This window comes from Bombina bombina, chromosome 6 (assembly GCF_027579735.1).
Source record: "Bombina bombina isolate aBomBom1 chromosome 6, aBomBom1.pri, whole genome shotgun sequence".
Classification (NCBI taxonomy): Eukaryota; Metazoa; Chordata; class Amphibia; order Anura; family Bombinatoridae; genus Bombina; species Bombina bombina.
Genome location: NC_069504.1, coordinates 457,609,940 through 457,635,891, shown reverse-complemented (window position 1 = coordinate 457,635,891; position 25,952 = coordinate 457,609,940). Strand labels below are relative to the sequence as shown.

The window sequence follows — 25,952 nt, the reverse complement described above, 5'->3', positions numbered from 1 at the left end:
ACTGACTGCATGGAGATTGAACGCTTGATTCTATCAAGGCGTGGCTTCTCCGAGTCAGTCATTGATACCTTAATACAGGCTCGGAAGCCTGTCACCAGGAAAATCTACCATAAGATATGGCGTAAATATCTTTATTGGTGTGAATCCAAGAATTACTCATGGAGTAAGGTTAGGATTCCTAGGATATTGCCCTTTCTCCAAGAGGGTTTGGACAAAGGATTATCAGAAAGTTCTTTAAAAGGACAGATTTCTGCTCTGTCTATTCTTTTGCACAAGCGTCTGGCAGAGGTTCCAGACGTCCAGGCATTTTGTCAGGCTTTGGTTAGAATTAAGCCTGTGTTTAAAACTGTTGCTCCCCCGTGGAGCTTAAACTTGGTTCTTAAAGTTCTTCAAGGAGTTCCGTTTGAACCCCTTCATTCCATTGATATTAAACTTTTATCTTGGGAAGTTCTTTTTTTGATTGCTATTTCCTCGGCTCGAAGAGTCTCTGAGTAATCTGCCTTACATTGTGATTCTCCTTATCTGATTTTTCATTCAGACAAGGTAGTTTTGGGTACCAAACCTGGGTTTTTACCTAAGGTGGTTTCTAACAGGAATATCAATCAAGAGATTGTTGTTCCATCATTGTGTCCTAATCCTTCTTCAAAGAATTAACGTCTTTTGCATAATCTGGACGTAGTCCGTGCCTTAAAGGTTTACTTACAGGCTACTAAAGATTTTCGTCAAACATCTGCCCTGTTTGTCGTTTACTCTGGACAGAGGAGAGGTCAAAAAGCTTCGGCAACCTCTCTCTCCTTTTGGCTTCGGAGCATAATACGCTAGCCTATGAGACTGCTGGACAGCAGCCCCCTGAAAGGATTACAGCTCATTCTACTAGAGGCCTCTGTTGAACAGATTTGCAAGGCTGCGACTTGGTCTTCGCTTCACACCTTTTCAAAATTTTACAAATTTGACACTTTTGCTTCTTCGGAGGCTGTTTTTGGGAGAAAGGTTCTACAGGCAGTTGTTCCTTCCGTTTAAGTTCCTGCCTTGTCCCTCCCATCATCCGTGTACTTTAGCTTTGGTATTGGTATCCCACAAGTAATGGATGATCCGTGGACTGGATACACTTAACAAGAGAAAACATAATTTATGCTTACCTCATAAATTTATTTCTCTTGTAGTGTATCCAGTCCACGGCCCGCCCTGTCCTTTTAAGGCAGGTCTAAATTTTAATTAAACTACAGTCACCACTGCACCCTATGGTTTCTCCTTTCTCGTCTTGTTTCGGTCAAATGACTGGATATGGCAGTGAGGGGAGGAGCTATATAGCAGCTCTGCTGTGGGTGATCCTCTTGCAACTTCCTGTTGGGAAGGAGAATATCCCACAAGTAATGGATGATCCGTGGACTGGATACACTACAAGAGAAATAAATTTATCAGGTAAGCATAAATTATGTTTTTTTACCTTAGTGCACAACTCATAATCTAGCCGTTAGTTTTTAATGTTTACTGTCCCTTTAAATCTTAACATTGTGGTTTTCACAGTGTCCTATAATATTATTATTATTTTTTACACATCTTTTTAATGGGGTCAGGATTTCCCAAGAACAAAAGTGAAGTTTACGTACCTTTTGGCTAGCAATTATTAGAATAGTGAAAATGTGAAGCCTTTTCCACCTTGAGTAATGATTTTAACCATGTGAAAGAGTCAACAATGCTTTATACCTCTTGCATTGGTATTTTTTTTTTAGTTAGAGGGACAGCTCATGTATCATTTTCAGATGAATGCAAGGAGTTTATCAAAAGCAAACCTCTATCCAACACTTTCCTTATTTGGAGGAGACATTCAGGACTTGTTACTAGAATATCATAAATTAAATTTGTTTTGCAGTATATCTGCTAATCTCTGCTGAGGCCAATAAGGGATGGGTATATGTGGGGTTAGGTTTGTGATGCCATATACACTACAAATCTACATTTTAGGTATAACTTACAGGAAAGGGGGGGGGGGGGTATAAATTCTGGGAATGTATTGCTAAGTTGTTTTACAATATTTAAAAGGTCCTAAAAGTAAAAATTATATATTTGTTGTTCAGATAGAGCATGTCATTTTAAGGAATGTTTACATTCACGTTTGTTTTCTTTTAATACATTTCTTTTATTGAGGTTATAATAGAAAACATAACGGGCAAATACACAGCAACAGCTCTCAAGTTAACACTTATAGTTATGGTAAACACCGTTTATTTACGATAGAACATTTCTATGCTGCATACTTTAAATAAATATTCTAAAGAAATATTTATGAGTTAACATATATTAAGTTGATAAGTAGAATGTACACTGAGTTTACCATCACATTAAGGATACATGTCAAGAGTTGAAACATAGGATTCACTCTGAAAATAACCTGTTTTCAACACTATGAAGCATAACCTCAAATATGTCAATAAAATGATAACAGCTATCCCCCCGGTGACGTTTAAAAGTTATATTGTAGTAATGAAATGAATTCCCCTAAAAATTGTCCACTCTTGGACCACCTACCATATGGCAAGAAACAAAGGGAAAATCAGGGAAAGGACACACGGGGCCACTTTTAGACCCATAACATATATAACAAATGACACCAAATTAATAATAACAAAGGATGTTTTAAAGACTAATATGGGAACTGTCATGTGACTCCAATACCTACTATGTATCCTAAAAAAGAATGATTAGTACAACAAACAAACCACCTATAACACTACACACAATAGAGCTCCAAGAAACTTGCAGCCAGTTATGGGAGCGACTACCCTGATTTACTTTGTTTTAAAATTGTCAAGAATTATAGTAACCTAAGCAGCTAAGGTATATCTTACTGTCTAATCCACATAGGGCTCAGGATTAATAAAAAGAAATGCTGTAACATTGAGGTCAGAAAACAACTCCCTATGAGCAGCAATAATAAAAGATTGTATTGCAGTTGGGTGCGCTTATATATAGTAGCAGAGATATAGAGACCCTCTGCTCCCTACAAATTTGGGAAGAGATGGAACAAGCAATTGGTTACAGATACAGGAGTTATTGAAAAGACAGTAGAGGGTCCAGGATATATGGCACAAAAATCTGAAGTTAGATTGCAGTAGGTAGTCATCAATTTTAAAAAGCTTAAAGGGATATGAAACCCATTTTTTTTCTTTCATAATTCAGATAGAACATGCAATTTTAAGCAAATTTCCAATTTACTCCTATTATCAAATTGTATCTGTTCTCTTGGTATCTTTATTTGAAAGCAGGAATGTAAAGCTTACGAGCCGGCCCTTGGTAGCGCTTGCTGATTGGTGGCTAAATGTAGCCACCAATTAGCAAGCGCTACCCAGGGTTCTGAACCAAAAATGGGTTGGCTTCTAAGATTAAAGTCCTGCTTTTTCAAAGAAAGATACAAAGAGAACAAAGAAAAATTGATAATAGGAGTAAATTGGAAAGTTGCTTTAAATTACATGCTCTATCTGAATTATGAAAGAAAAAAAATTGGGTTCAGTGTCCCTTTAAGGGGAGCTGGATGGACATGTAAATCTTAAAAGCTCCCTTAAGCCCTAGAAACACACAAGACTCACCATTTGAGTCTTGTTTCAAACAGTGTGTGTCTTGGTTATGTGAAATTAAAACTTAATTTAATTATGAAAGAAAAAAATGTGGGTTTCATATCCCTTTAATGAATGACAAGTGATGACTCAATTTTGGAAAGCATTGGAAAACATTAATAATGTTATTAATAATAATAATAATAACAACAACAACCTCTTCTTCTTTTCAAGCAGAAATTAAAGGTTAGAAAATTAAAACAACTTAATACTAATATATAATAGCATTGATATAGAAAATATGAAAAACTAGTTAAAACAATGGTTGTCTGTTAAGAACAATAGGCATGTTGAGGTTGGGGATGACCGTTACATCTTATGTAGATCATTACTAAAAGGGTTAGTGTAGCAGAAATCCAACATTCCATTGGCTGCATATATATCAGAAATCCCAGTGTCTTCAGATCTTGGGCCTTTTAGCTGTCATGTAGAAAAATTATGTCAGTGATAACTGAAACGCACACAAGATATCACAACATAGGATATTGCAACAGTTATAACTGGGTTATATGTAGATGGATGTCTGTTCATACCGTTGTCTTGGATCTATGATCTGTAAATATAAGCAGCGTGCACTGATCACTGACCCAAAAGCGCTCTGCTGTGAGTGGAAGGCAGCAGCCTAAAATGTGCTTTCATATACACTGGTAGCTATAAATGAAGATTTTTATATAGATGTGTATTGTAGATTAAGGCCGCACACAGGATGGCTGCTGCCCGGAAGTTCCCTAACATTCACTTCTGTTATTAAATTTAATTTGTATCCTTTGTTAAAAAGCATATCTACATAACTGTATTCTTAATGCCCTCCTGGGTGGTAGCTTGTGATTAACTACACACATTTGCCTCTTGTCGTTGGCTCACCAGATGTGTTCAGCTAGCTCACAGGAGTACATTGTATCCCAGGACCTGATTTTAACAATGTGTATAACCTCTTTGCATGGGACAAGCAACAGTGCAGTAATTAAATGCTCTAACACATTACAGCATTTTTGTTTAGCACTTTTATTTCCCTTTAATTATTATTTTTTTTTTTTATCTAAGCTTTGAAATTGTTGCCTAGACCATAGTGCTGGTCTGGAATCTCCACATGCCTGTTATTACATTATAGCTTTAAATAACTAATATTTCTCTTGTAAAGGTGTATCCAGTCCACGGGTTCATCCATTACTTGTGGGATATTCTCCTTCCCAACAGGAAGCTGCAAGAGGACACCCACAGCAGAGCTGTCTATATATCTCCTCCCCTAACTGCCACCCCCAGTCATTCTCTTGCAGCTCTCGACAAGAAAGGAAGTATCAAGAGAGATGTGGTGACTTAGTGTAGTTTTTACCTTCAAGCAAAAGTTTGTTAATTTTAAACGGTACCGGCGTTGTACTGTTTTTACTCTCAGGCAGAAATTGGAAGAAGACTTCTGCCTTTAGGTTTGATGATCTTAGAGGTTTGTAACTAAGGTCCATTGCTGTTTTCACACATAACTGAAGAGTATGGAAAGAAAACTTCAGTTGGGGGGACGGTCTGCAGATTGCCTGCTTTGAGGTATGTTCAGTATATTTATTTCTAGAGAGATAAGGTCTAGAAAATGCTGACAGTGCCTGGTATATTTAAGGTAAGCCTGATACAGTGATTTAACAACAACTGGGATCATGCTTGCAAAAAGGGATAATATTCATGTTAATTCCTATATTACTTAGTGTAAAAACGTTTGCATGATTTATAAATAAAAATGTTTTTTCTCTGAGGGTGATAAATCTTTATTTGGGGCCTAGTTTCCACATGGCTTGTTAGATTTCTTCTAGGAGTACTTTTTTAAGGCCTTCTGACTTTGAGTGCATGGTGGGAGAGGCCTATTTTCGTTTTCAGTCTGAGACATCCAGCTTCCCTGAAGGAGTCCTCTGGCTTATAGGACCTCTATAGAGGGTTTTGTTCCTGCAAAAATCGTATTTAAGGGCAAGTAGGAGCCACAGTAGTTCTGTGGCAGTGTGTTTGACTGTTTGTTAACAGGTTTAATGTTTTTCTAATTCGTTTTTGGGCCTGAGGGGTTAATCATCCATTTGCAAGTGGGTGCAATGCTGTTTTAGTCCCTTATACACACTGTAAAAATTTCGTAGAGTTTACTACTTTTTAACACTGTTTTGCAGTTTATGTGCTAGTTTATTTCTCTTAAAGGCACAGTACCGTTATATTATTGCTTTTTTCACATTTATTTAAGTGTTTTCCAAGTTTGCTGGTCTCATTATTAGTCTGTTAAACATGTCTGACATAGAGGAAACTCCTTGTTCATTATGTTTAGAAGCCATTGTGGAACCCCCTCTTAGAATGTGTACCAAATGCACTAACCTTTCTATAAGTTATAAAGACCATATTATGGCTTTTAAAGATATTACCTGAGGTTTCTGAGACTGACAAAAGGGAGGTTATGCCATCTAGCTCTCCCCACGTGTCAGAACCTATAACTCCCACTCAAGGGACGCCAAGTACATCTAGAGAGTCCAATGCGTTTACCTTACAAGACATGGCGGCAGTTATGAATCATACCCTCACAGAGGTATTGTCCAAACTGCCAGGGTTACAAGGAAAGCGAGACAGCTCTGGGGCTAGAACAAATACAGAGCACTCTGACGTTTTAGTAGCTATATCTGATTTACCCTCACAATGTGCAGAAGTTGAAGCAGGAGAGCTTCTATCTGTGGGTGACTTCTCTGATTCAGGGAAGGCGTTACTTCAGTCTGACTCTGAAATGACAGCATTTAAATTTAAGCTTGAACACCTCCGCGTATTGCTCAGGGAGGTTTTAGCGACTCTGGATGACTGTGACACCATTGTAGTCCCAGAGAAATTGTGTAAAATGGACAAATACTTTGCAGTGCCTGTTTACACTGATGTTTTTCCAATCCCTAAGAGGTTTTCAGAAATTATTACTAAGGAATGGGATAGACCAGGTGTACCGTTCTCTCCCCCTCCTGCTTTTAAAAAGATGTTTCCTATAGATGCCGCTATACGGGACTTGTGGCAGACGGTCCCTAAGGTGGAGGGAGCAGTCTCTACCCTAGCTAAGCGTACAACTATTCCTGTCGAGGACAGTTGTGCTTTCCTAGATCCTATGGATAAAAAATTAGAGGGTTTCCTTAAGAAAATCTTTATACAACAAGGTTTTATTCTCCAGCCTCTTGCATGCATTGCCCCAGTCACTGCTGCAGCGGCTTTCTGGTTCGAGTCTCTGGAGGAGGCTCTACAGGTAGAGACCCCGTTGGATGATATCCTTGACAGGCTTAAAGCTCTTAAGTTAGCCAATTCATTTTTTTCTGACGCCGTTTTTCATTTAACCAAGCTAACGGCTAAAAATTCAGGTTTTGCCATTCAGGCGCGTAGGGCGCTATGGCTTAAATCCTGGTCAGCTGATATTACTGGAGGAAAAGGCCACGCCCTTCCCCAGGATAGGTCCAACAAGTTAAGGACCAAACAGACTAATTTTCGTTCCTTTCGAAACTTCAAGCGTGGCGCAGCTTCATCTTCCTCTTCTACAGAACTGAGAGTGATCCACCCAGTTCCAAAGGAGGAACAGGGGCAGGGCTTCTATTCAAATCTGTTTATAGTTCCCAAGAAAGAGGGAACTTTCAGACCTATCTTGGATCTCAAGATCCTAAACAAATTTCTCAGGGTCCCATCCTTCAAGATGGAGACTATTCGAACCATCCTTATCTTCATATTCTGATACACAGGGATCATCATCAGTTCCTCAGGTTCGCCTTCCTGGACAGGCATTAACAGTTTGTGGCTCTTCCCTTCGGGTTAGCCATGGCACCAAGAATATTTACGAAAGTTCTAGGGTCCCTTCTGGTGGTTCTAAGACCGCGGGGTATAGCAGTGGCCCCTTACCTAGATGACATCCTGATACAGGCGTCGACTTTTCAAATCGCTAGGTCCCATACGGACATTGTTCTGGCATTCCTGAGGTCTCACGGGTGGAAGGTGAACGAAGGAAAGAGTTCGCTCTCCCCTCTCACAAGAGTTTCCTTGCTAGGAACTCTGATAGATTCAGTAGAAATGAAGATTTATCTGACAGAGGTCAGGTTGTCAAAACTTCTAACTTCCTGCCGTGCTCTTTATTCCACTTCTCATCCGTCAGTGGTTCAGTGTATGGAGGTAATCGGATTAATGGTAGTGGCAATGGACATAGTTCCGTTTGCCCGCCTAAATCTCAGACCACTGCAACTTTGCATGCTCAATCAGTGGAATGGGGATTACACAGATTTGTCCCCTCTACTAAATCTGGATCAAGAGACCAGGGATTCTCTTCTCTGGTGGCTATCTCGGGTCCATCTGTCCAAGGGAATGAGTTTCCGCAGGCCAGAATGGACTATAGTAACGACAGATGCCAGCCTTCTGGGCTGGGGTGCAGTCTGGAACTCCCTGAAGGCTCAGGGTTCGTGGACTCAGGAGGAGGCCCTTCTTCCGATAAACATTCTGGAACTGAGAGCGATATGCAATGCTCTTCAGGCTTGGCCTCAGCTAGCAGGTTCATCAGATTTCAGTCGGACAACATCACGACTGTAGCCTATATCAACCATCAGGGGGGAACAAGGAGCCCCCTGGCAATGTTGGAGGTTTCAAAGATAATTCTATGGACAGAGGTTCACTCTTGCCATCTCTCAGCTATCCATATCCCAGGAGTAGAGAACTGGGAGGCGGATTTTCTAAGTCGGCAGACTTTTCATCCGGGGGAGTGGGAGCTCCATCCGGAGGTATTTGCCCAGTTGATCCAACTATGGGACAAACCAGAACTGGATCTCATGGCGTCTCGTCAGAACGCCAAGCTTCCTTGTTACGGGTCCAGGTCAAGGGATCCCAAGGCAGCGCTGATAGATAATCTAGCAGCGCCCTGGTCCTTCAGCCTGGCTTATGTGTTTCCACCGTTTCCTCTGCTCCCTCGTCTGATTGCCGAGATCAAGCAGGAAAGAGCTTCGGTGATCTTGATAGCCCCTGCGTGGCCACGCAGGACTTGGTATGCAGATCTGGTGGACATGTCATCCTTTCCACCATGGACTCTGCCGCTAAGGCAGGACCTTCTACTTCAAGGTCACTTCAAACATCCAAATCTAATTTCTCTACGTCTGACTGCTTGGAGATTGAACGCTTGATTCTATCAAAGCGTGGTTTTTCCGAATCGGTCATTGATACCTTAATTCAGACTCGAAAGCCTGTCACCAGGAAAATCTATCATAAGATATGGTGTAAATATCTTCATTGGTGTGAATCCAAAGGTTTCTCATAGAGTAAGGTCAGAATTCCTAGGATATTATCTTTTCTCCAAGAAGGATTGGAGAAGGGATTGTCAGCTAGTTCCTTAAAGGGACAGATTTCTGCTCTGTCTATTCTTTTGCACAAACGTCTGGCTGAGGTTCCAGACGTTCAAGCGTTTTGTCAGGCTTTAGTTAGAATCAAGCCTGTGTTTAAACCTGTTGCTCTGCCATGGAGTTTAAATTTAGTTCTTAAAGTTCTTCAAGGGGTTCCGTTTGAACCTTTACATTCCATAGATATTAAGCTTTTATCTTGGAAAGTTCTGTTTTTAGTAGCTATCTCCTCGGCTCGAAGAGTTTCGGAGTTATCTGCTTTACAGTGTGATTCCCCTTATCTGATTTTCCATGCAGATAAGGTAGTGTTACGTACCAAACCTGGGTTTCTTCCTAAGGTGGTATCTAATAAGAATATCAATTAGGAGATTGTTGTTCCTTCACTATGTCCTAATCCTTCTTCAAAGAAGGAACGTCTATTACACAATCTTGATGTGGTTCGTGCTTTAAAGTTTTATTTACAAGCTACGAAGGATTTTCGTCAAACATCTGCTTTGTTTGTTGTCTACTCTGGACAGAGGAGAGGCCAAAAGGCTTCAGCAACTTCTCTTTCTTTTTGGCTAAGGAGTATAATACGCTTAGCTTATGAGACTGCTGGTCAGCAGCCTCCTGAAAGAATTACAGCTCATTCTACTAGAGCAGTAGCTTCCACATGGGCTTTTAAACAGATTTGTAAGGCGGCGACTTGGTCTTCGCTTCATACCTTTTCTAAATTCTATAAATTTTATACTTTTGCTTCTTCGGAGGCTATTTTTGGGAGAAAGGTCTTACAGGCAGTGGTGCCTTCCGTTTAAGTTTCCTGCCTTGTCCCTCCCTTCATCCGTGTCCTAAAGCTTTGGTATTGGTATCCCACAAGTAATGGATGAACCCGTGGACTGGATACACCTTTACAAGAGAAAACACAATTTATGCTTACCTGATAAATTTATTTCTCTTGTGGTGTATCCATTCCACGGCCCACCCTGTCATTTTAAGGCAGGTGTTTTTTATTTTTAAACTACAGTCACCACTGCACCCTATAGTTTCTCCTTTTTTCTTGCTTGTCTTTGGTCGAATGACTGGGGGTGGCAGTTAGGGGAGGAGCTATATTGACAGCTCTGCTGTGGGTGTCCTCTTGCAGCTTCCTGTTGGGAAGGAGAATATCCCACAAGTAATGGATGAACCCGTGGACTGGATACACCACAAGAGAAATAAATTTATCAGGTAAGCTTAAATTTTGTTTTTGCAAAACACCAGGGTATGTATGGATTAACCCTTTTAGTGTAGATGGAAACATTGTTCTCTCCTGCAATTACCCCCACATACAAGGTAGCCAAGTGACCAGCATTGCCTGGGGGATCTGGGGATGCCATTGATGTCACCAGCCCCAAAGGCCTAGAAGTATAGGCAGTAGCTTAAAGGGACACTGAACCCAATTTTTTTTCTTTCGTGATTCAGATAGAGCATATATGCTCAAATTTTCTTCATTCTCTTGGTATCTTTATTTGAAAAGCAAGAATGTAAGTTTAGATGCCGGACCATTTTTGGTGAACGTCCTGGGTTGTTGCTGATTAGTGGACAAATTCACCCACCAATAAACAAGTGCTGTCCAGTGTTATGTACCAAAATTGGCTATCTCCTTAGCTTTAATGCCTTTTTCAAATAAAGATAGCAAGAGAATGAAGAAAAATTGATAATAGGAGTCAATTAGAAAGTTGCTTAAAATTGCATGCTCTGTCTGAATCGCGAAAGAAAAAAAAATTTGGGTTCAGTGTCCCTTAAAGGGAGCTGGATGGAGAGATAAATATTCAAAGCTCCCTTAAGCCCTAGAAACACCCAACACTCACCATTTGAAAGGCAATTGCCTGTTGTTTCAAACAGTGTTTGTCTTGGTTATGTGAAATTAAAACTTAATTTAATTAAAAAAAAACTCACACATTTAAATACACATTCTTATTATATCCAAAACTTAACATTCTTATAATAGGCCATAAAAATGGCTAGACATCCCCCATGACCCCTTGTTATAAAGCCCATTAGCTCCTCTTTAAATTAGAGCCCCTATATAAGTTTTGCCAGGTGATAACTGTAGTAATAGAGAACACATGCGCATTAATTTGAGTAGAGGCTCGTGGGGGCCTCTAGGTGCACAATAATGTTATATAAAGTAGACATGGCCATTTGGCAGCTTTGCTGGCTGCTGAATGCGGAAGTAGGAGGCCCCTCATTGACTTTGGCTCTTTTAGGAGCGGGATTTATAATTGTAGAAAATCACCACACTAAGATCTGGATTTGTGGTGATCATTCACAAGCCGGCTCTGAAAAGAGCCAAAGTCATCCAGGGGCTGCCTACTTCCTCATTCGGCAGGTAATGAAGCTGCTGAATGGCCATGTCTAATATTAAAATACCGAAAAGGCCCTGAATTATATGACAATAACACCTTGTTAGTATATAGAGGTTAGAAAAAAAATCCTTGATAATTAAAATATAATTATATAATAAGGGGGTCTTCTAGGCACTTATAATAGTCCATCAAAAAGGCCTAGAGACGCCCAAGACCCCTTTTGATTAAAGCCTAGAAGCCCCTCATTTAATAAAAGCCTCTACATAGGTTTTAATAGCCACGTGATCACCATGGTAATAGTCAATATATTTCCATTTATTTTAGTATAGTCTCATGGCAACCCCATGTGCACATCAAAGTTATATAACCATAACCCAAGGCCCTTATTTATATAAGGTTTACCCCCTCTTCTTTTAACTAAATAAAAGAAAAGCGCACACACGTAATTGTTTACAACTTTCTTCATTAAAATATAAATGAAAATATACATTTTTCACTCATTTTGTTTTTGAGTTCTTACATGTCAGAATAAGTACATTAAATAATTATATATTTTAAATCTGCTGTGTCTGCTGAAAACAACAATATATAATGTGTGAGATTATTACTCAAAAATGGCCTGCAGTAGGGTTTAAATGTAAGAAGCATCTAAAGACTCCAAAACAGCTAATCACAGGGGTGGAAATGGCTCAACAGTTAAGGAATTAAACAATAAGTACATCTTCTGATAGTTTGTATATAGTTCTTGTAAATGAGTTGGTATAACATGCTGACACATTTGTTTATACTTTTTCTTTTTTTGTCATAACCAGATAACAGTAAGCCTAGTTTTATTTAAGAAAATGTTTCTTTCTCCAACATAGGTGTGTCCGGTCCACGGCGTCATCCTTACTTGTGGGATATTCTCTTCCCCAACAGGAAATGGCAAAGAGCCCAGCAAAGCTGGTCACATGATCCCTCCTAGGCTCCGCCTACCCCAGTCATTCTCTTTGCCGTTGTACAGGCAACATCTCCACGGAGATGGCTTAGAGTTTTTTAGTGTTTAACTGTAGTTTTTATTATTCAATCAAGAGTTTGTTATTTTAAAATAGTGCTGGTATGTACTATTTACTCTGAAACAGAAAAGAGATGAAGATTTCTGTTTGTATGAGGAAAATGATTTTAGCAACCGTTACTAAAATCCATGGCTGTTCCACACAGGACTGTTGAGAGGAATTAACTTCAGTTGGGGGAACAGTGAGCAGTCTTTTGCTGCTTGAGGTATGACACATTCTAACAAGACGATGTAATGCTGGAAGCTGTCATTTTCCCTATGGGATCCGGTAAGCCATTTTTATTCAGACAGTAAATAAGGGCTTCACAAGGGCTTATTAAGACTGTAGACATTTTCTGGGCTAAATCGATCATATTTACACATATTTAGCCTTGAGGAATCATTTAATCTGGGTATTTTTTGTAAAATAATATCGGCAGGCACTGTTTTAGACACTTTATTCTATAGGGGCTTTCCCTAATCATAGTCAGAGCCTCATTTTCGCGCCGGTATGGCGCACTTGTTTTTGAGAACAGCATGACATGCAGCTGCATGTGTGTGGAGCTCTGATACATAGAAAAGTCTTTCTGAAGGCATCATTTGGTATCGTATTCCCCTTTGGGCTTGGTTGGGTCTCAGCAAAGCAGATTCCAGGGACTGTAAAGGGGTTAAATATAAAAACGGCTCCGGTTCCGTTATTTTAAGGGTTAAAGCTTCCAAATTTGGTGTGCAATACTTTTAAGGCTTTAAGACACTGTGGTGAAATTTTGGTGAATTTTGAACAATTCCTTCATACTTTTTCGCAATTGCAGTAATAAAGTGTGTTCAGTTTAAAATTTAAAGTGACAGTAACGGTTTTATTTTAAAACGTTTTTTGTGCTTTGTTATCAAGTTTATGCCTGTTTAACATGTCTGAACTACCAGATAGATTGTGTTCTGACTGTGGGGAAGCCAAGGTTCCTTCTCATTTAAATAGATGTGATTTATGTCATAAAAAATTTAGTAAAATGATGCCCAAGATGATTCCTCAAGTGAGGGGAGTAAGCATGGTACTGCATCATCCCCTCCTTCGTCTACACCAGTCTTGCCCATACAGGAGGCCCCTAGTACATCTAGCGCGCCAATACTCCTTACTATGCAACAATTAACGGCTGTAATGGATAATTCTATCAAAAACATTTTAGCCAATATGCCCACTTATCAGCGAAAGCGCGACTGCTCTGTTTTAGAAAATACTGAAGAGCATGAGGACGCTGATGATATTGTTTCTGAAGGGCCCCTACACCAGTCTGAGGGGGCCAGGGAGGTTTTGTCTGAGGGAGAAATTTCAGATTCAGGGAAAATTTCTCAACAAGCTGAACCTGATGTGATTACTTTTAAATTTAAGTTGGAACATCTCCGCGCTCTGCTTAAGGAGGTGTTATCCAATTTGGATGATTGTGATTATCTGGTCATTCCAGAAACACTATGTAAAATGGACAAGTTCCTAGAGGCCCCGGGGCCCCCCGAAGCTTTTCCTATACTCAAGCGGGTGGCGTACATTGTTAATAAAGAATGGGACAGGCCCGGTATACCTTTCGTACCTCCCCCCATATTTAAAAGATTGTTTCCTATAGTCGACCCCAGAAAGGACTTATGGCAGACAGTCCCCAAGGTCGAGGGGGCGGTTTCTACTCTAAACAAGCGCACCACTATACCCATAGTAGATAGTTGTGCTTTCCAAGATCCTATGGATAAAAAATTAGAAGGTTTGCTAAAAAAGATGTTTGTTCAGCAAGGTTACCTTCTACAACCAATTGCATGCATTGTCCCTGTCACTACAGCCGCGTGTTTCTGGTTCGTTGAGCTAGAAAAGGCGATTATTAGTAATTCTTCTTCTTATGAGGAGATTATGGACAGAATTCGTGCTCTTAAATTGGCTAATTCTTTCACCCTAGACGCCACCTTGCAATTGGCTAGGTTAGCGGCGAAAAATTCTGGGTTTGCTATTGTGGCGCAGAGCGCTTTGGTTAAAATCTTGGTCAGCGGATGCGTCTTCCAAGAACAAATTGTTTGACATTCCTTTCAAGGGGAAAACACTGTTTGGCCCTGACTTGAAAGAGATTATCTCTGATATCACTGGGGGCAAGGGCCACGCCCTTCCTCAGAATAGGTCTTTCAAGGCCAAAAATAAACCTAATTTTCGTCCCTTTCGCAGAAACGGACCAGCCCCAAGTGCTACGTCCTCTAAGCAGGAGGGTAATACTTCTCAAGCCAATCCAGCCTGGAGACCAATGCAAGGCTGGAACTAAGGAAAGCAGGCCAAGAAACCTGCCACTGCTCCCAAGACAGCATGAGATGCGGGCCCCCGATCCGGGACCGGATTTGGTGGGGGGCAGACTCTCTCTCTTCACTCAGGCTTGGGCAAGAGATGTTCTGGATCCTTGGGCGCTAGAAATAGTCTCCCAAGGTTATCTTCTGGAAGTGATTCATCCTGTTCCATTAAAAGAACGAGGGATGGGGTTCTACTCCAATCTGTTCGTAGTTCCCAAAAAAGAGGGAACGTTCAGACCAATCTTAGATCTCAAGATCCTAAACAAGTTTCTCAAGGTTCCATCGTCCAAAATGGAAACCATTCGAACAATCCTTCCATCCAGGAAGGTCAATTCTTGACCACGGTGGATTTAAAGGATGCGTATCTACATATTCCTGTTCACAAGGAACATCATCGGTTCCTAAGGTTCGCATTCCTGGACAAGCATTACCAGTTCGTGGCGCTTCCTTTCGGATTAGCCACTGCTCCAGGGATTTTCACAAAGGTACTAGGGTCCCTTCTGGCGGTGCTAAGACCAAGGGGCATTGCTGTAGTACCTTACTTGGACGACATTCTGATTCAAGCGTCGTCCCTTCCTCAAGCAAAGGCTCACACGGACATAGTCCTGGCCTTTCTCAGATCTCACGGATGGAAAGTGAACGTGGAAAAGAGTTCTCTATCTCCGTCGACAAGAGTTCCCTTCTTGGGAACAATAATAGACTCCTTAGAAATGAGGATTTTTCTGACAGAGACCAGAAAAACAAAACTTCTAAACTCTTGTCGGATACTTCATTCCGTTCCTCTTCCTTCCATAGCGCAGTGCATGGAAGTGATAGGTTTGATGGTAGCGGCAATGGACATAGTTCCTTTTGCGCGCATTCATCTAAGACCATTACAACTGTGTATGCTCAGTCAGTGGAATGGGGACTATACAGACTTGTCTCCGAAGATACAAGTAACTCAGAGGACCAGAGACTCACTCCGTTGGTGGCTGTCCCTGGACAACCTGTCACAAGGGGTGACCTCCCGCAGACCAGAGTGGGTCATTGTCACGACCGACGCCAGTCTGATGGGCTGGGGCGCGGTCTGGGGATCCCTGAAAGCTCAGGGTCTTTGGTCTCGGGAAGAATCTCTTCTACCGATAAATATTCTGGAACTGAGAGCGATATTCAATGCTCTCAAGGCTTGGCCTCAGCTAGCGAGGGCCAAGTTCATACGGTTTCAATCAGACAACATGACGACTGTTGCGTACATCAACCATCAGGGGGGAACAAGGAGTTCCCTGGCGATGGAAGAAGTGACCAAAATCATTCAATGGGCGGAGACTCGCTCCTGCCACCTGTCTGCAATCCACATCCCAGGAGTGGAAAATTGGGAAGCGGATTTTCTGAGTCGTCAGACATTGCATCCGGGGGAGTGGGAACTCCATCCGGAAATCTTTGCCCAAATCACTCAACTGTGGGGCATTCCAGACATGGATCTGATGGCCTCTCGTCGGAACTTCAAGGTTCCTTGCTACGGGTCCAGATCCAGGGATCCCAAGGCGACTCTAGTAGATGCACTAGTAGCACCTTGGACCTTCAACCTAGCTTATGTATTCCCGCCGTCTCCTCTCATCCCCAGGCTGGCAGCCAGGATCAATCAGGAGAGGGCGTCGGTGATCTTGATAGCTCCTGCGTGGCCACGCAGGACTTGGTAGGCAGATCTGGTGAATATGTCATCGGCTCCACCATGGAAGCTACCTTTGAGACGAGACCTTCTTGTTCAAGGTCCGTTCGAACATCCGAATCTGGTCCTACTCCAGCTGACTGCTTGGAGATTGAACGCTTGATCTTATCAAAGCGAGGGTTCTCAGATTCTGTTATTGATACTCTTGTTCAGGCCAGAAAGCCTGTAACTAGAAAAATTTACCACAAAATATGGAAAAAATATATCTGTTGGTGTGAATCTAAAGGATTCCCTTGGGACAAGGTAAAGATTCCTAGGATTCTATCCTTTCTTCAAGAAGGATTGGAGAAAGGATTATCTGCAAGTTCCTTGAAGGGACAGATTTCTGCCTTGTCTGTGTTACTTCACAAAAAGCTGGCAGCTGTGCCAGATGTTCAAGCCTTTGTTCAGGCTCTGGTTAGAATCAAGCCTGTTTACAAACCTTTGACTCCTCCTTGGAGTCTCAACTTAGTTCTTTCAGTTCTTCAGGGGGTTCCGTTTGAACCCTTACATTCCGTTGATATTAAGTTATTATCTTGGAAAGTTTTGTTTTTGGCTGCAATTTCTTCTGCTAGAAGAGTTTCAGAATTATCTGCTCTGCAGTGTTCTCCTCCTTATCTGGTGTTCCATGCAGATAAGGTGGTTTTACGTACTAAACCTGGTTTTCTTCCAAAAGTTGTTTCTAACAAAAACATTAACCAGGAGATAGTCGTGCCTTCTTTGTGTCCGAAACCAGTTTCGAAGAAGGAACGTTTGTTGCACAATTTGGATGTTGTTCGCGCTCTAAAATTCTATTTAGATGCTACAAAGGATTTTAGACAAACATCTTCCTTGTTTGTTGTTTATTCTGGTAACAGGAGAGGTCAAAAAGCAACTTCTACCTCTCTCTCTTTTTGGATTAAAAGCATCATCAGATTGGCTTACGAGACTGCCGGACGGCAGCCTCCTGAAAGAATCACAGCTCATTCCACTAGGGCTGTGGCTTCCACATGGGCCTTCAAGAACGAGGCTTCTGTTGATCAGATATGTAGGGCAGCGACTTGGTCTTCACTGCACACTTTTACCAAATTTTACAAGTTTGATACTTTTGCTTCTTCTGAGGCTATTTTTTTGGGAGAAAGGTTTTGCAAGCCGTGGTGCCTTCCATTTAGGTGACCTGATTTGCTCCCTCCCTTCATCCGTGTCCTAAAGCTTTGGTATTGGTTCCCACAAGTAAGGATGACGCCGTGGACCGGACACACCTATGTTGGAGAAAACAGAATTTATGTTTACCTGATAAATTACTTTCTCCAACGGTGTGTCCGGTCCACGGCCCGCCCTGGTTTTTTAATCAGGTCTGATAATTTATTTTCTTTAACTACAGTCACCACGGTATCATATGGTTTCTCCTATGCAAATATTCCTCCTTAACGTCGGTCGAATGACTGGGGTAGGCGGAGCCTAGGAGGGATCATGTGACCAGCTTTGCTGGGCTCTTTGCCATTTCCTGTTGGGGAAGAGAATATCCCACAAGTAAGGATGACGCCGTGGACCGGACACACCGTTGGAGAAAGTAATTTATCAGGTAAACATAAATTCTGTTTTTTTTTTTTTTTCTTCTTCTCCTTAGTCCAAACTAATTTTTGCTATATTAATGAAGCTTTGTACAAAGCATCCAGCAAAACAAGTTGTTAAATATAATTCATTCTCTAGGGTGAAGGAGAACAATCATATAAACTGATGAGTTTGGTAAAGTGCTCAGTGCATATAGCGCATAGCGGAAACAAGTAATTGAAAGCGCACTGACAAGACAGGATATGTGAAGAGTCATAGAGGTTATCTAAGATGATGAAGCCTAGGCTGGCAGCAGCTGCTGTGGCATTGTAATAAAGCTGGAGGGAATGATCTTAAATCCTAGCTTACAGCAAGCGCTGATAAGAAAAACCATGTTCATTCATCTCCTCCAAAACACTAGCTGCTCATATGATTTTTAAAAGGCTGCTTAAACATTTTTTCACTGCTTTTATCTTGATCAAGCTCTACAGTTCGTTTCAAGGGAGTGTGGATGTCAATATTTATGTTGCCCTTTTCTATTTTTTTGTGCTTTTCCTTTATTGTTTTATTTTGTGCTGATAAAGTTAAGAATTGTTTATATAAATTCTATTTTTTCTATCACACTAATAATCTATAGCAGTACAGCTATGGCATCATGTTTATTATGACACCATTGCTGTAATCTCATAAATTATAACATAGTTATATTTATATTTGTATACATATTAATTCAATTGTTCCTATTATTTATAATAATTAAAGGAACATTTTAGTGTAAAAATAAAATACTCTATTTAGAGTATTGTGATGCTGATCAAATTCCTTTATTTTACAGTGAGTAAAAATAATTATGTGATACTTTGAGGTATGGGAATCTTGTTTGGGATGTGACCACTATAATGTAGGGAAGTTCTCCTTTGTGATAACCCAATGTGAAACAAAACTAAACTCAGCAAGTAATGCTGTATAAAATAATGACGCATCCCTCCCGTTTTCTTCTATATATCATATCCCATGTAATATTTCACCCATGTGCGTTTGTACTTGTTCTTCATCCGCAAGGACACGTTTTCTGTTATGATAAAAATAGAGATTATTAATGTGTATGCATAGATGTTTTGTCTCTTAAACGATAAATATATTAATGTGATTTCTTTTATTTCCTTTCTAGTTCTGAAAGTTTGGCCAGATGTTGGTATATTTTGTTGTCTGGTTCAGTTTTGGTGAAAGATTCCATGTTTTTACCTCCATGCAGGTAAGTAATCATTTTTATTTTTAAATGTGAAAGAAATACCCCAGAGTTGGAAGGGAAAAAATGTCCTGGAGTATTTTTTATTGTCATTACCAGTAATGATGACATAGAAATGCGTATTCTTGTAAACTTAGCGAGAGACGTATTTAGTTATTTACACCTTATGGTCCATGAGCTGCACAAAAATACTCCGTACTAAACATTACATACAACACATATTTATATAGTTAAAGCTAGAACATCATAACTAGTCACAAGTACAGGTGGCAGACTTAGATGCTGACATTAAGTAAAGAAATCTTTTTAATATTGATACAACATTAAAATTCTTTATAGGGCGAACAATGTGACCCCCAAGAGCCCCAGCTTTAGGGCTAAAATTCACTAATCCACAGATTGTTGCAACTCTCAGGTGAGGGGGTCACTCAGTTTGAAATAGGGTAAAAAGATCTGAAATTACTTAGAGTATAGTTCGTTCTTTAAACATGGATTAAAGGTAAAGAAGTTTTTCAAATGATGTTTTTTTAGTTAACTTTCTGTTATATTTTTGCAGCTCTTTCCGATCTCACAGGCATATATAACATTTAAAAGGGATGACACATCATAATTACTTTGTAGACATCATAATTTCATGACAGATGCCCTAAACCAACACGACGTTGTTATTATTGTTTTTAAGAATTTCTTTTATTTCTAAACCTGGCCTTGCGTGTGTAATATTTTACTATTAATAGGATGTTATAGATAAGCTTGAAAAACACTCTTCAGATTAGATGACTTTTTGGAACACTACTGTATTCACAAAAATTCTTCTAGTAAAACCTGTAACTGTTTGGTCTGTAGCATTTGGTCTGTTTCAGACCAAATGCTGCCTGCGCTCAAATTGACAGCTTGTGCCTACTCATAGAACCTTTTGTGATGCATTTCTGTTATTACGTGTTTATAGGTACAAATTCCCAAATCTGGAATTATTCCAAAATATCCATTAATATTTAAAAAACAAAAAATGAAAAAAAAAAAAACAACCCATACAATATTATTGTTTTCACTTGGTCCTATACCCTCTCCAAGCTGTCCCATTTTACAGATGCAAATCTAAAATATTTCAAAACCCAAACCTTTTTCCAGTCCTGAACAGTGTTTTTTGTTTTTTAATTTTAGCTCTTTAACCCTTTCCTGCCAGGGTTAAAGTGTCCACATCGGAACAGCTGTTCCGATGTAAACAATTTGAAATCTCGCGATTGTGTACATGATCACGAGATTTCAATGATGGGATCGCGTCAGGCGGGCGTCCCTATGATTCTAGGCAGATCCCATCAGGGAAGCGCCAGTGGCTTCAGGAAAGCCTCCCGGTTAGGACGTTGTATTCCGTCCATCGGCGTTAAAGCCCAGAAATTCTGACGGAATAGATCGTTGTAACGGCATTAAAAGGTTAATAATTAGTTTTAAAAATATCAGTGAAAGTAAATGTTTACAACTAGTGTTGAATCTTAAAGAAGCAACTAATAAGTGCTGCTCTCTGGTAAAAAAAAAATAAAAAAAAAAAAATCCTATGAAGACAGATAGTTAATAGTGAAATAAATATGGGTATTTAGGGGAAAGAGGAGTTGTCAGGAGACTTCTGGAATGGATCTACCCAACTCTAGGTGGCAAAACACAATATACCCAACAACACAGTAACACCAACCCAACAGTGCTTATCTTATCTGCAGTAAGATATAAAATGCTTTAAAACCAAATAATATTGTTTAGTTTATCATCTGATGCAGAATGATCCACATTAAAATGTATGCAGCGTTTTTAGCAAAGATAAACAAATTATATAGACATCTATAAAGTTACGTATCTAGGAAAGTTGATTTCCTGTAGTCAGTGTAGTATATTAATTGATGTCAGCGAATGTCACAAATGTTATATATTGATTTGACCGAGAAAAAAAGATAGTTCACAGAAGGAAAGTGGGTCATCTGCACAGTGTAATTGTTGGCAGCTAACTATCTAAACCATGTGCTTCCCAGGGTGTCTGGTTGTCTGCTGTACTATAGGTAGTGAGGTCATGTAGGCAGGAAATGAGTGTGCTTTCCTCTCAACAACCAGACAACGACCCTCTGTCCATAGAACAAAACCAAGGGACAGGAGCAGGACGCTCAAATGAAACTAGATGTAAATGGCATGGGAAAGAAAAGTGCCACCTCTTGGTCAACCTGTGAGTAGGTTAGTGAACTTGCTTTTAACCGTGTACTGGATAAACCCATGGGAAGTGTAAGAGACAAGAATGCTAGAGCGTTTGGTTGCCAAAACTTACATGAAAGGTATGGTTTATTTCATTGTATTTTGTAAATACAGTATTTGTGTATTTTATTTTTCTAATCATCTATAAAGGGTTAGTAGACAACCCGACAAAAGTAGGTCTTACAATTCATTTTTGATGGTTTAACCACTGCATTTTTATTAAAGATATTACTGAGTTTCAGGAACAAATAATAAATACACTATATGCTTATTATGTTTGCCATATCTGTTGAGATGGACTTGTTACATTATTACTTGCAGTCATGATGACAGGCATGTGCCTCTTGTGGTTTAAATGCACATGCACATGGCCAGTGTTAGTATTCACTTAGTGATGCCTCTAGTGGTGTGCATGCGCATGCACATGGCCAGTGTTAGTATTCAGTGAGTAATGCCTCTTGTGGTTTAAATGTGCATGCACATGGCCAGTGTTATTCAATGAGTGATGCCTTTTGTGATGTACATGCACATGGCCATTGTTAGTATTCACTGAGTGATGCCTCTAGTGGTGTGCATGTGCATGGCCAGTGTTAGTATTCACTGAGGGATGCCTCTTGTGGTGCGCATGCACATGGTCAGTGTTATTATTTCCTGAGTGATGCCTTTTGTGATGTACATGCACATGGCCATTGTTATTATTCACTGAGTGATGCCTTTTGTGATATACATGCACATGGCCATTGTTAGTATTCACTGAGTGATGCCTCTAGTGGTGTGCATGCGCATGGCCAGTGTTATTATTCACTGAGTGATGCCTCTTGGGGTGTGCATGCACATGGCCAGTGTTAGTATTCACTGAGTGATGCCTCTTGTGGTGCGCATGCACATGGCCAGTGTTATTATTCACTGAGTGATGCCTCATGTTGTGTTCATGCGCATGCACATGGCCAGTGTTAGTATTCACTTAGTGATGCCTCTAGTGGTGTGCATGCACATGGCCAGTGTTAGTATTCACTTAGTGATGCCTCTAGTGGTGTGCATGCGCCTTTATATGGCCAGTGTTAGTATTCAGTGAGTAATGCCTCTTGTAGTGTACATGCGCATGGCCAATGTTTGCATTCACTGAGTGATGCCTCGTGGTGTTCATGCGCATGCACATGGCCAGTGTTAGTATTCAGTGAGTAATGCCTCTTGTGGTGTACATGCACATGGCCAGTGTTAGTATTCACTGAGTGATGCCTCATGTGGTGTTCATGCGCATGCATAGTGCACATGGCCAGTGTTAGTATTCAGTGAGTAATGCCTCTTGAGATATATATATATATATATATATATATATATATATATATATATATATATATATGGGACATGGAGGAGTGTGAATGTGTCTTGAGTATTATACGGCAGCTCAAGAATCATGCATGCTTATGAGCCTACCTCAGTATGCTGAGTTTTAACAAAGATACGAAGAGAAGGAGATTAATTTGATAATACAGTATCTTTCAGAGTCATTAAAGTTTAATTTCAACTTCCATACAGCTGCTAATATGATATTTTAGTGCTTGTAACGGTTGGTGTTGTACTTAACTATTAAAGGGTCGTTATAATGGGTAAAAAATTACATTAGATTATGTAATTTTTTAACTCTTAACCCTGCAACTCTGTGTTTAGTCCCCGCAAATGGGTTAAATACAAAGTCAAATTACTGTTCGGGAGCTGTAGAGCACTGCTGTCTTTGAGGGTAAACTGTCGCAGATCCAGTCAGCTTCAGCTGTGCAACTAGTGATGCGAATTGGATCAGCATAATTTTCTGATCAGTGCTCCGTCAACAGGGCTAAACAAATAACAACAAATCTGCACTCCTTGCAGCATGCCCTTTTTGTTTTAGATGAGCATACAGCCAGTGATTGGTGCATTCCTATGTATAGCACCATCTCACAGCTGTATTCTCATATGGAGTGGCACTGAAGCAGGTTACTTGTTCTATTAAAACCCCTTCTCATAGGTTAAGCACAAACTAATAGAAAGGAATTGAAGATTCTTTACTGCAATAGTGCATTTTATTTTTTTTACACTAGAATGTGCCTTTAAAGGGACAGTATACACTCATTTTCATATAACTGCATGTAATAGACACTACTATAAAGAATAAGATGCACAGATACGGATATAAAAATCCAGTATAAAATGGTTTGAAAACGTACTTAGAAGCTTTCAGTTTAGCTCTGTTGAAAAGGCAGTTGGAAAGCCCACTGCAAGTGGGAAATAAGACACTCCCCCCCTCCCCCTTCTTTTGCATATGAAAAGACCCTTAACACAAACAGGAGCAAGCTGGAGAAGGTAGCTGACGGTATTCAAATAAAACTTTGGGGCTTGGTCAGGAGTCTGAAAATCAGAGCAATGTTCTTTAAAAATAAGCAAAATTATACATTTTTAAAAAAAAAAAAACTTTATAGGCTTTATAAATAGATCATCTACAAAACATTTATGCAAATGAGTGTATAATGGCCCTTTAAATGTCTGCACAGCTGACTTCATATCTAAGCCACAACGGTTTTCTACACCTAATGCTTTTTCTTTGGAAGAAGATTCCTTATCTTTAGAAAGTGGTCCCTAAATGAAACCACATTTCTAAGACCAGCATTGCTATAATTTTGCTTCTGGGGAAGCCGTTTTTACATTTGATTATCTCTTTAACAAATGAATCTATAAATTTGTGTTGATTAGTTAAAAGTGCCATTTGTTTGTGTATTTTTTTTGTTATTTTGACAATGCAAATATCAGTAAATCTTAATAAAAAAGAAAATAGTGCCATTTGTTATTCATTTACCTACGAAAAATCAGAATAATGAAAAAAAACAACAACAGTTATTCAGACCGTTTATCCAAAAATGCACACGTCTCCTATGAATAAATTACTAGATTTGAAAGATGCATCCAGTACTTTTTTTATTGATCGATTCTCCCTTTGTTAGTCTGTTTGCAACGTGACAAAAACAATTAAAAACAAAGTGTGCAGAATACAAACAACTGCCCATCCATCCTCATTATTTACTGTTAATTACTCATAAGACTTCTGTTCATTAATACATTTGGGGCTGGGACTAATCAATAAGCTCCATGTGCAGTTTGAGTTTCATCACCTCAGATCACTTATTGTCCGTGCAAAAAGGTTTTTAATATTTAAAATGTGTAATTTTAGATGCATGAGCGATTTTGGAATTCACTGTACTTTGAATAATAAATCAAGGTCATCCCTGATCACGATGCCAAAAGAGAATATTCACATGCAATGTATTTTCCTTCATAAGGACATTAAATGCATTCTTCTAGATGTGTGCATAGTATGTATTAGCGATTATGTTCTGAATTGCAACAGATCTACATGTTTTAAAAAGCTTTAAAGGGACAGTATACCCTAAATAGTTCTCCCCTTATAATTTGTTCCCAATAATTCATTTTACCTGCTGGAGTGTATGAAATTTTTTACAAATAGCTAATTTACCTTTGTTTCAACATTTTAAATAGCTGATTTTGCAAATGGTATCCCTACCTATGCTAAAAGTTTATATACTTAAATATTGGCTATAGAAACATAGCCAACAGAAGGAATTATGCTCTCAGTGGGAGGTAGGAAAGATAAGTAAGAAAATGTTAATTTTCAATTGTTCTCTCTAAGGCCCCGATTCTAAAAAAAAATAATAAAGTCTCTGAGCTGGTGAGACTCTTTAAGAATGCTTGCCAGTCCTATTTCCCTGGTGGAATTGTAAACAGCCACCTTTTTTAAAAACAGGGTGTTTTGCTAAGGGGCGTATACTGCATTTTTGTATGGGAAGGAGATGCATACATTACAAACGTGCACAATAAATGGCCAGATTATGATTGCGGTGCAGACATTTGCGTGCAAGCAATAAGGGCTTTATTGTAGGTGTTTGCGCTCATCGAGCTTACAGCTTGTATGACAAGTTGAAAGTAAACGCGATCGCTTGATCGCAATTGCGATTTACGTTAGAATGATCACCGTATCCTCAGAGCTCTGGTTAACTGTTTTGTGAAACAAGTGTCACAAAACACATCAAAACATTACAAAATACACTTACACTCCATAATAACACTATAATAAAAATATTAAAATAAGATATTGCACACAAAAGTTATAAGGGCTCAAATATATGATATTTCAGGTGTTAGAAGAAGAAAAAAAGGCATGTAAAATTGCTTCAATATATAGATACATACATATACATGTCTAAAGATGGAGTGTGTGTACACATGTGTATATATATATATATATATATATATATATATATATATATATATATATATAGTTTGTATATATACATATATATACACACACACACACACATATAGACATATATACATATGTACACACACATATATATAATATATAATCTCTGTATATATCTATACCTATATATACCTAATATATATATAATCATGTATATATAGGTATACAAATATATTGTACATATACAATATATATACATATATATTGTACCTAAATATCATCATATATATGTAGAAATATGTATTTATGAATAAATAAATGCGTGAACGCACAATTGAAATTGTAAGTTTGCCTTTTTGCG

At 39.4% G+C, this 25,952-nt stretch overlaps 1 protein-coding gene across 1 annotated transcript in view; it reads left to right on the top strand.

The window, feature by feature from the left end:
* Window positions 1–25,952, top strand: part of RAPGEF6 (Rap guanine nucleotide exchange factor 6) — an 899,247-nt gene that overhangs the window by 346,033 nt on the left and 527,262 nt on the right. Inside the window, exon 4 of the mRNA XM_053717222.1 lies at window positions 19,030–19,113. Within this exon, the coding sequence (XP_053573197.1) occupies window positions 19,030–19,113 (84 nt within the window). The remainder of the gene's footprint in view (window positions 1–19,029; window positions 19,114–25,952) is intronic.